General features: G+C 38.0%; 1 protein-coding gene across 4 annotated transcripts in view; it reads left to right on the forward strand.

Moving 5' to 3' along the window:
- mafgb (v-maf avian musculoaponeurotic fibrosarcoma oncogene homolog Gb) overlaps positions 1 to 8253 on the forward strand; it is a 30145-nt gene extending 21892 nt beyond the window's left edge. For all 4 annotated transcript variants that reach the window (XM_028018158.1, XM_028018159.1, XM_028018160.1 and 1 more), the window contains exons 2-3: positions 41 to 106; positions 202 to 8253. In XM_028018158.1, the coding sequence (XP_027873959.1) occupies positions 71 to 106; positions 202 to 684 (519 nt within the window). In that variant the 5' untranslated portion in view covers positions 41 to 70 and the 3' untranslated portion in view covers positions 685 to 8253. The remainder of the gene's footprint in view (positions 1 to 40; positions 107 to 201) is intronic.
- The last annotated feature ends 3858 nt before the right edge of the window (positions 8254 to 12111 follow it).

Genomic DNA, 12111 nt, shown 5'->3' on the forward strand with positions numbered 1-12111 from the left:
TATGTTTCTTACCCTTTATGCTCTCCTGTGTTCGCCAAAGGTTTGCGCAGAAGAGCAAGGCTCTTGTGGCATGACGACGACTAACAAAGGAAATAAAGCCTTAAAGGTAAATGAAAGTAATGTTTTCATGTGTTTCCCACCCAGTTCTCAGCGTTGCGCTTGGTTTGATCTGGTTTTTCACCGCCCTCGTGTTTCCTCCAGGTGAAGCGTGAGCCGGGTGAAAATGGCACCAGCCTCACGGACGAGGAGCTGGTGACCATGTCCGTGCGGGAGCTGAACCAGCACCTCCGGGGGCTCTCCAAGGAAGAGATCCTGCAGCTCAAACAGAGGAGACGCACCCTGAAGAACCGAGGCTACGCCGCCAGCTGCCGGGTCAAGCGGGTCACCCAGAAGGAGGAGCTGGAGAAGCAGAAGGCGCAGCTGCAGCAGGAGGTGGACAAACTGGCCAACGAGAACGCGTCCATGCGCATCGAACTGGACGCCCTGAGGTCCAAGTACGAAGCCTTGCAGACCTTCGCCAGGACTGTGGCGCGGAGCCCCACAGTCGGGGTCGGGGTGAGGGCCGGGGGCGGTGGGGGCGGAGGGGTGCCGTCGTCGGTCATCGGCCCGCTCATACCGGGGAAGGTGGCAACGGCGACGAGCGTCATCACGATAGTCAAGTCAAAGACGGACGCGCGGTCTTGAGGGGAAGAAGGCTGGAGGAGGGTGTGACAGGATGGAGCTCAGCCGCATCAGAGTAAGCCTGCCTCTCTATCGCCCCCCTCTCCTCCACCTGCACCGACTCCCAGCAGCTGGGCGGCACCACCCGGACCACCCCGACGTGTTCCCATCGTCCGTCTCAGATCAGTGCAGATGAAGGACAGGATGGAGGCAGAGGACGGTTTATTGGCTCACAAAGAAGCTTCCGGTCAGAGTTTGATCGTCCAGAACTGGATGAACACACAGAGTCCCTTTGGCTAAAATGTGGATTATGAATGTCAGAGAATTGGAGAACTTGATCTAGAGTCACGTATTTAAATCTGAAAGTGATCATTTTGGGAAAACACTAGAAAAACCTGGGGGAGCTGCGTTTGAATCATGTCAAGTTTTTAGTGTTGAGTTTAAATAAAAAGGTTGAAATCTGAAACAGAGATGCACCGATCAGGCTTTTCTTGGCAATATAATTTCTGGTTTTGAAAGATTGCGATTTTTTTTTTTTGTTTGCTGCAGGTTCATTGATAGACGTTTTGGATCCAGATTAAAATCAAAGTATTAAAAACTTACCCCTATTTATGCATCACAGCTAGCCTCTATCTGATTATTAAACCCCCCTGAAAGGCAGTCAAATTCATGCAACTAATAGAAAATAGTTGGAGTTGATAGATTTGATGCATTTAAAAAATAGAGACGAAAATCTGCGTTTTTGGTATTTTACCTGCAGATTTCAAATCAGAGCCGATCAAGTAATAAATTGGCCAATTCAGATCTCTAACCGTGTTGGTTTGGTGCATCTTTGATTAAAAATTAGGTACATCAGTTGAAAACCCCAAGCTATGTCTAAAAATAATTATTTTAAAAAAAAAGTGACGTGCTGATTTCAGTGACTGCGCCGAAGCCCGGTCTTGTTTCACCCAAGAACTTTTGCAGAAAAGTACTAATGGAAAAATCTATAATATACGATGGTGGTAACTGTATTTCTACTGTTTTGTACCGTGTTGTCATTCACATGAGGTCCAAGGTGTATTCTCTGTGTGTGAAATGTTATATATCAGGAATTCTGTGAAATTCTGTGGCGAGTGTTTGTTCTGGTATCGCTATGTTTAGTTAGCTGTGTTCTTTTCTATGGTCTGTCGCTCTTTCTCCTTCCTGTTTTCCTTTTTCAAGAGCAATTGGCTTCCAGTATTACATATTGTACTTCCAAGATTTGTCAGTAGGACGAGGATGCTGCAGAGCGATTCGTACTTAACAAAAATAGAAAGAGACAAATGGACAATATCCTGTTGAAGAAAATGTGAAAATAACTTTGGTTTGTGAGAGTTTCTAGAAAAATATGTTCAATACAGAAACAGATTGGAAGGGCAAGTGCCTTGGTCTTATAATGATATGCACCAAGAAGAAAGTCAAGAGGAACTGAGGGAGGATGCTGAGGATTCAATGCAGATATAAAGCTGTACCTAATGGCATATATGCTGACCAATCAAGAATCAAACAGTATTTACAGGTCGGGACGCATTTATTGGCACTCCTGGTAAAAATGTGCAAAGAAAATTTTCAAATTTTTGTTGAAGTAGCATAATCTCAAACTTATAAGAATTAGTGAGAGGGGATAAAACTCAACAAAATGGCCCAGTCCCTTTAATTTTTTTTTGTGGGGAATTTTAACTTGAAATTCAAAGATTTCTGTGTTTGTGGGTATAAAAATGATGTGACGAAGATCCATTTCTATTAGCCATGTTAATGTTGCCACCACATGCAACACGTCTTTCACGTTTAAGGTTTACTCTTAAAAAAGTGCATCAAAAGTGGCATCATTGGATCACCAAGTATCCATGGCAACCACTGGACACTTTCTACATCTACATGTGGAGTTTATTGTACCCAAATGGGAGTTTAACTGGAACTACTGGAAAGGTTAAAGTGAGATTGATCTTTCCAGCAGTAATCTTTTGAAGAGAAGACTAAGAGAAAAGAAAATCTGTCCTATTGGCAAAAACTGGGTTGTACAAAGTGTCAACAGCAAGGTTATCAATAATTGTGACCCATTGGGTGTTCAAAACAATTATTTATTAACAGGTTGGGGTTTTTTTCTGTACTGGATGAATGCTCTCAGATTACAAGTAGGATTTTTTTTTTCCCAGTAAGAGATTATTCTGCTGCAATAAAAGTTGAGTTTATTTGAAGGCTTTTTCTCAGATTTAGATTCATTTATTTAAAATTAATAAAGAAATACATCAAATACTAATTTCCATCGTGTCATAGTAAGTTGATGTCGACACATAATAATTTGCTGACACATTTTTACCAGGAACACCAATAATTGTGGCTGGCACTTTGGTTTGCTGTGCGCTGTTTGAGATTTGTTGGCATCATCAAAATCACATATTAATGAGGCTCATTAACACGACTGTCAGGTTAATTTAAAAAAAGGCTTAGTCCTATTTAGTTTTCACCAGGATGGTCAGATCTGAGGAGGTCGGCTGACTTGTTGAATGAACTTTTTTGTTTTCTTCCAGTCAAACTACCAGGTTGTTATTTTTCTCCCAGGCTTTTACCAGGCGTAGTCCTCCGTGGTGTTCTGTACTCAAAGAGTTTATGTATAGTGGAGTCTGTAATTTTATAAAGACAATTATCTTTGCATTGTTTGTAACAACTTGTAAAAAAAAAAAAGAAAAAAAAAGGTATCACAAAATCCGTTTGATATACAGTGATCTCTCTATTTTGCAATTGTACCAAAAGTGGCTTAACTACTGAATAGCTTTGTTTATTTTTCCTCTAGTGATTAGGCACATGTGTGTGACGGTGGACTAGCGTGTGGCGTGCTGTGTAGGTATGTAACGAGGTGACTACTAGCTATTTCATTGGTTATGATTTTGATCCGTTTTAGATTTCAGCCCAAACGTGGACGATGACGTTGTGTGTATCTGCACTCTTTCTCTGATCGTGTACTCTTTGCCCCACTGTCGTTCGGCTCCCACCTTTGTTGAACTGCACTTACAAAGAGTGAATTTGAACAAGTTCACTTGTTTAACAGATTTCCGAGCAGGCCATTGTGGCTGTTTGTGTTTTTGGCCAGTTGCTATGTTCAGGTCCTGTTGCTTTTGGGATGAAAATACAGTAGAGGCTTTAATAATATTGTCTCTTCAAGTTAAGCTATCAGAAAAGTGAAACTTGGTGATAGGGGCTCTCTGGCTGCATCAAACTCACTCCTTCAGTAAGTTATTTTTGTACTGTGTGAATAAGGCACTCTGTTTTTCTTTGTATATTTTATGTATATTTAATGTTGTTCTTGTGTTAGCTTCTGAAGATCTTCGGGAAGTGTCAGGGAAGTTAAATGATATTTGTAAGTGTATACGGTGTTTTATAAAGTTAAAAAAAAAACTATATTATGCTATTTAATGGTTTGTCTGTCAGGGTGAGGTTGACCTTTTAAACCTGGTTTTAAAGATTTCTTTCAATGTCATGCAAACAACTTACTGAGTTTCAACCATCAGGCTTCAGTGGCCAAATCCAATTTAAAATATTTTTGTGTTCCTACTTGCTAATTGTAAGCTGTTGTTTTGTTTTGATTTGTTCTGTCAGGACTGGAAAGCATAAAGACTCAAATGGGTTTATAGAAAAAAAAAAAAGCAAATTTAAGGGATTTATAGATTATTCTCATTCATTATTCAAATAATTTGTCCCTAACCTTTCTCTGATGATTGCTAGACCCAAAAAGTGCATCAACTGTCTCAAGCAATTCCACTCTGATATTATAATGAAATGAAAAGAACTTAAAAGATTATAACCGGTACTAAATATTAGAGATGCACCGATCAGGCCTCAGTTTCAAATTTGTGTTAAAAATTTTGAGGAGATTTGTGTGTGTGTGTGTGTTTTGTTTTTGCTGATTTGGAGGGATTTTTTTAACTGTAACATAACATAACATGATCTGTAACATTGAGTTCACAGAAAACAAAAGGGTTAGTCATTCGCTAAAGCATATATGTCCCCAACTCTTATCAAAAAGGTAATCAGAAAACCTGTTTGGTCTTAATACAGTTACGGTCCTCCGAAAAGGTGCTGATTTTTAAGTGTTGATGCATTTAACAAACAAGAAAAACTATTTTCTCCCATTTTTTTAACAACCAAATAACAGAGTGAGGGAGAAAGCGACTAATTGGTTGGTGCCTTTCTAACAATGATGCGTCCTGTTATCTGAACTGCTACTACTCCCTGCAGAAAGGTTAGCAAGCACGGCACCACCTTTAAGAATATATTGTAAATTTAATTTAAACGGTGAGCAAAAACGAAGCAGTTTCTACAGAATTTTAACAGTTTTTAACAATTTACTCTGTGCCAAAACGGCTCCAAGTTTTATTGAATTGAACCGTAACCTATTCAGAGGAATCGAGCTACATCCAGATTTCAACATCATACTTGAATTTTCATTGGAAAAAAAAATCACTAGTATATATCAGCTCAATCAGTGACAACCTATTTTCTCTCTGTCAATCTGATGTCTTCCATTGTTTTTCTGTTAAACCTAGAGATTTCTGTTTTCCACTGGAGAGTTTACTGCTGTCTGTGCCTCTGTCAGCATGCGTTTCATCCCACTCTGCGCTGTCGTCAGCTTGTGAAGGATCCGGTCTGTACAAGTATGAATGTGTTGAACCAAAACTTATTATGCAAATGGCGTAGGGTAAAATTAAAACTCCTGCCTCAGAGGAGGAGTGATGCTATCATGCCCGTGTTCTTTTTTTTTTGTCTAGTTGTTTGTTTTATAATTGTAGGTGCAATGTGATGTGACGAGGTTAAAAAGCATTTTGTAAGCGATAAAGAAAAACTGATGTGGGTTTGTCTTTGTTTAATTGCGGCTTAAAGTGTTGTGGCGTCTTCTCAGTTTTTCCTAAAAGTTAACTGTGACATTTGCGATGATAAAATCTCTTTAATTTCTTTCCAAATGAGAGGATGACATAAAATAAGCTTTGACACGTGGCTCCTTTCACATCTATTGGCACCACTGGTAAAAATATGTGAAAGGAAAAACAACAATGATCTAATCTCATTTTTAAAAACCCAACCTTTGATCTGAGTACCTTAATTAAAGGAACTTCCTCTGGTAATCACCGACTTTCTGTTACCTTGGGTCATAAACATGATGTGACTTTTCTTATGCTTGAAAATGGGAAAGACAAGAAAACATGCCATTTAAAAAGGGAAGACATGTCTATAAGTCAGAAAATGTTTAGTAGAAAAGGGCTACCTGTCCAAGACTACAGTTGGAGAATAAATTCTCTGTGCTGTAAAAAAGTATTTGCACCCAATTTAACTAGCCACAGCCAGGGCCGATTACTGCCGGACGTGTAAAAGCAGAAAAGTACTTAAATAAACCGATCTCAAGAACTCAAAAAGAAGCATATCATACTCCGAAATAAGACAGAAAACTTAAAGACCAGATTTGAAACAAAGTCTTTGACATTTCTCTGTCTGGAAAGCTTTATAAAACCCAAAACCAAAGCACACCAGCAAGTCCACCTCTGAACAGTTCAAAACCAACCAAGTCAATGTTTTGAAGTGGCCTAGTCAAAGTCCAGTCTTAAGTCATTGAGAAGCTGTTGGTCAACCGAGACCGTTCATGCTTACACCACGCAGGACACAACCTCTTGTTAGCTTGTTAGCTACATAGTCCAGGTTGTTTTGTTTGATTACATTTATTTAATGATCTGAAACATTTGATCCAAACCCAAATGTTAGAGCCATAAATAGGAAATATTTAAGTTATTTGGTGAGTGGTTTGTCTTTTTATATTATTATATTTAGTTAAGAAGATCAATATTTGTTCAGGCCATTTTTATTCTGAAATGTAGTTTTATTTTGAAAGGCTTACTTCCTGTCGGGCCGTATATTGTATTAAAAAAACATTGACGGATTGCATAGACACGGCGCAATACAGTTTTTGACCGTGTAGGCTGTGTATTTTTTTGTTTTAAAAAAAGGAATTGTAAAACTGATTCATCGTCATTTTTGTATTTGCATTTTTTTTTTACAGATAAAGAATTTTTTGTTAAATTCACGGTTTGCACGCGTCCTTTACTTCCAGTGTCTAAGGAATGACACAGATATTGGATCTGTTGCCATAACACCAAATAAACCAATCAGGGAGTAACTGAAACTGTGGGAAACAAGGCTAGACAAGGAAGCAAGAGGGAATGGTAAAGGAGGTGAAAAACCCCCCATAAATAATCCCCAAAAATCACTAACATTACATCTTACAATATGGCTTTTTACACACATTTACCATGGGTGCCAATAATTGTACTGGAGCTTCTCCTGGGGAAGATAAAACATGTTGTCTTACAGATGTGGATTTCTAGTGAAGCAGTGTGTGGCCTCTTTGATCAATGGTGTCAAACATTACAGAGGTTTAATCCTGATTTCCCCTCAGCTGACAGCGCCGACCTTCAGCCGTACGAGCAGAGCAGGCGGCGTGGTTTCTTTTCGTAACGCAGTTTACGAGCTGTGAGACACGCCAGCCTGGCTTTCAGCTGCATGTACAGGGGTCACAACCTTCTTACGATAAGGCATTTCATAGCTAACCAGAGAAACCGCTCATACTTGAACCCATAAATAATTTACAGAAGCTGAAAAGAGGCGGTGGAGACACATCTGATAACACTCCTAAACCGCCTCACTCGCTCTGGCCTCCTTTCAAAGAAGGCAGCCAGAGTCAAATCGGCGGCCTACCAAGCCCTTCCTCAAAACAACCATTTCTTCTGGAATCATTAACTCCTTATCTCGCGGCTTGGCCAATCAGCGAGCACTCGTTCAGATGTTTTTCCTGCCTACTGAATCACGCCACTGGACTCTAAAAGCCCTTTCACCCACCGCAAAATCCAGATCGATAAAAGTAAATGAACCGAGGATTCCTTTGATCGTTTGTTTGGCTTTTTCATCAATAACCATGTTTGTTTAGCCTCCTGACTTACCTCATCTGCTGCTGTGTCTTCCTCCCCGCTGCCCCACATCATCACTTGTACAATGTCCAACCAAAATTTCTTCTTCTTCTTTTTTTAACACATTCACTTATTTTAGCCTTGATATCAGCTTCTTTTCCTATTCATCACCCATCTATGGTTAAGCGAGGTTGCTCATTGGAGCCGGGATGTTTCAATGTCTCCAAATGTATACGGTGGTATGTTTAAAGCTATACAGAAGTAGTGAGTTTGTGTGAATATGGCGTAATGTATTCAGAAAAGCCCTTGTGATGAGAAGCTCTGTGTTTTGTAATATTTCTGTATGGGGTGTAATAAATTATTCTGCGGTACAACGGTACTTTCTATGGGAAAAGACCTTCAAATGTGACGGTCTTTGTAAGTATTTATCTCCAACTAAATTATTGTACTTTTCTTTTTCTTTGCAATTTGTAGATAGATATGATGACAAGGTATTGGTAATAATGAAAGTGAACTGTTTCATCATCAGTCCGACGCATCTTATTGATGTATATACTGTACGTTTGTTGATAAACAGCTTACTTTATTTTGTATATGACCAATAAACATGTTTTAAAATGCATTACAGTGTTTGTGTCCTGCAGATGTCCACAACATGGAGTCGGTTGTGGAAGTAGTGCATAGCAGGGAAATGGAAAACAAATCTGGCAGGGTTTTCATAATCTTTCTAAAAATGCAAATCTGAAAAGTGAATCAATGCTTTGTGGAACGAAATTTTGCAGTATTTACAGCTGCAAGGCTTTGGACCGTATGTCTCTACCTGCTTTATAAACTAGATCAAGTTCAGTCAGATTATATAGAAAGCGTCTGTGAACAACGCTTCTCAAATCTCATCCTCAATCAGGTTTAGGTCTGGTCTTTGACTAGGTCATTCTAGCATATCAATATGTTTTAATCTGAATTGTTCTATTATAGCTGTGGCTGCCTTTTCAGGACCATTGTTCTGCTGGAGGATGACACCATGTCAAGTGTTGTGTTGCTCCTAAATAAAACTGTCGGAGGAAAGGGGGCTGAATTCTGAATTCGTCACAGTTTTATTTGTAAATAAATATGAAACTCATATATGCAGCTGCATGGTGACAGCTGGTAGACCTGTTTCCTTTATAGGAGAAGTATTATGTATTTTTCATTTTATAGCACAATCAGTTTGTGAAATATCAGCATAAATACCAATAAAAACAAACAGCCTAAATATCAAACATCACGCCCAAAAATATTTAAAATGTATCTTGTCTTTGTGCAGTAGTGGTCTGACTAATACTACTTAGTACTGAGCAATAAGTTGCTACTATTACTATTTTGGTGATGGAGTGGCAACCCAATGACTGCTGGAGACAGGCATCAGCCCTCTGTTGACTCTACATGGACAGGTGGAAACAGATGATGAAAGGATGCATCCTTTCAAGTTTACTTCATAATTAAGCGTTACTATATGTTAGGATTTTTCACATTAGATCCAGACAAAATTTATTGAAGTTTTTAACTAAATGTTGAAGAAGTCAAACAGTATATCTGCTTTTGCAAACAAAGTATAATATATGTAAATGATTTATTTTGCAAGCAGTTGGTGTGTCTTAAATTAGTGATGTTATGAGAAGAGCAACATTGCAGGACTGTCTAACAGTCAAAACAATAAGTGGAAACACCTGACCAGGTTCACTGTTGGGGTTTTCACAAGGATGGATGCAATTACTCAATGTAACCCTTCAGCCTAATGCAAACCCACAATGTGGCTCCTGTCGAACTCTGTCAGGTGCTCATAATGCAGTGCAATGCATCTACAAGGCATCTTTTTTTGTCTAGTGACCTTCACTCACTGTCTTGGCTGAGCCTCAGACTCCAGCAACTATCTGTTACACCAGTGATCCACTCATGTTGCCAGCACTTATGCCCCCTGGTGACCAATCCAGACATGTCAGCTCCTTGAAATTGATGGCACCTATCACAGTTCTGCACATGTACAAAGTTATATCCCAGAAAGACTTGGTAAGTATAGATATTTTTTGTTTTTTGCTTTATTTTTTCCAGCCATCTTGTTTTTAACTAACATTTAAATGTGAATATTTCCTAACATTTGATTTTTCTGCTAATTAGACAAACTAGAACATTAAAACAACCATTGGCAGTCATTTTGACCGCTATGCAATTTGCATGTTTAATTACTTTATCAGGTGTAAACACAATGATTTTCCTAAAACTGTGTAAATTCTAATAAAGAAAAGCAGATTTAGTTTGCAAAAGATAAATTAAATACAATAATTTTTTACCCATGTAGGACACTGGAAATGTTGCTAGTCTATTCCGATTTTCGTAGGCAAGATGAAAACAGAAGGCCTGCAGGCGGGAAGGTTGACAGCTGTCTGTCAAAAATTATCTCTAGTCTCCCTTGTAGTTTAAAAACACATCTTTCATCTTAAAAATATATAAATGAAGACAGAAATTGAGATATTAAGGTATTTTTGTATTTTTGTTAGATTTCTTTCTTACAAAAGAATTTGTCAATTACAAGTCACTTGTCATATATATACAAGCGACTTTTGTATATAAGCTACAACACTGTTTGATGATTATGTTTGGTAAAAATCTTAATGAATAATTAAAGTTTGTTTATTAAACTAAAACAATCAATATTGGTGTCATTTTCTTTTTTTGGAAAAACATTGGTTAGCTATAGCTAAATTAAACATCATTATACACTTATAATATTAATTAATTGAGGTTTAAAATAGTTGTTCTGGTAGTTACAGTAGAGTGACCATCCTAGAGTTACATGGAAATTCTTGTTAAAGCCATTAAAATATTGCAGAGTCACAATTCAGAAGAGTGACAACATACCAGAACTGCTGTTTCCTTGCAGTAATTGCACAACAAAAGCTGTTTCTCCTGCTGTAATGAGTCAGACAGTCAGAAACACCATGATGAGTCACAGTGTCTCGCAGTCTTTAAAATCTTCACTGAGACTTTCTAAAACGCTTTCGCAATTTTTATCACAACCTAATGTGGCTAGTATATTTTAATATTGTGACTAATTTGAAGAAGATAAGATTTGTAAATTAAAGCATAGTTTTCTCCTGGCTTTTGAATATCTGACATTTAAAACGTAACATGACCAGAAATCCATCTTTTGCTGTTCAGAATTGCAAGTTCCATAGTTTAGAATAACTTGAATGCTATATGTAGGCAATCGAGCCTATAGCAGGGAGCAAATTAAGATCAGGTTCTCCAACTTGGCAGGTTAACAGTATCCGCTTCTGTTTTCTGAAAAGTTTTCATGCTTTATTTATTTTGAGCCGCCCCTTGCTTTGGATGGCTGACCCCAGCAGCTGCAGTTCTTGCATGAACGGTAAACCGAATGAACCCCTTCTGCTGCCCCACAGATGGATGGATGGACACCGAGGGAGAGTTTCATAAATCACAAATTATGATTTAAAGCATGTCATTAATGTCAAATATTTCATTATTTCTTTGTATTCTCACATTAGGTGGCCATAATACATAAAAAAAAATCTTAATTATTTTGTGCGCTTTATATTTAACTGCAAAGTTTTGTGACTCTCAACTGTGTTTAAAAGAAGGTCTGAGAGCAATCCAGTTGTTTTTATAACTACCTGAAAACTTTTAATTCAGTGAGAATCACAGGAGGAACAACTTTTGTATTTCACCTTTAACTAACCAGGAAAAACTCACTGCGGTGAAAAATCTCTGTCATAAAAGGCAGCACCACATGCATGGGTTTTGACACAATTTCAACTTAAACCGTAAACAAGCACCCATTTAAAAGGATCTACAATTATATATATTTATTTCCAAGTCCTTCATGTCAACATAAAAGTGTTCAGAAATACCAGTTCCTAGAGGTGTAAGACATTGTCAAGACAATAATGGAGCAGAATACTGAAAAAGTCACTTACCCAGAACAATATAACACTTCAAACAATGAGAAGTTAGACGTTCTGAGAGTGAAGACAATGACATAACTTTTATTGCTAGCTTAGGAGTTTTGTTCAATTCAGTAACTTTTTCATTTAAAAAAAATTATGATGTACCAGTGGTTTATTTTTCTGGTGAGGGAAAACGAACCCATCCACTCCTATAAAAATGGTGCAAGCTCTGAAACTGTGTCTAATATACTGCAAAATAGAATAGAATAGAAATATTCTTTATTGTTCCACAGATGAGAAATTGAGGCGTAACAGCAGCAAAGTGATAGGCAATTGAGGCAGGCAGACAAAGACAAAACTAGAAAATACATAAAAAAACAAAATCAAGACTATGTATTTAAATATCTCTGTAGGTTTCTCTGATTATTACTACTATTATTATTATTTGAAGGGATAGATATTGTAAAGTTTGCAGCATTTTACATGTGTGAAAGTGTAGCTTTGTTGTGCTGTACCTTCGGATGGTGCCACCTCGTTGG

Source organism: Xiphophorus couchianus, chromosome 5, assembly GCF_001444195.1.
Source record: "Xiphophorus couchianus chromosome 5, X_couchianus-1.0, whole genome shotgun sequence".
Lineage (NCBI taxonomy): Eukaryota > Metazoa > Chordata > Actinopteri > Cyprinodontiformes > Poeciliidae > Xiphophorus > Xiphophorus couchianus.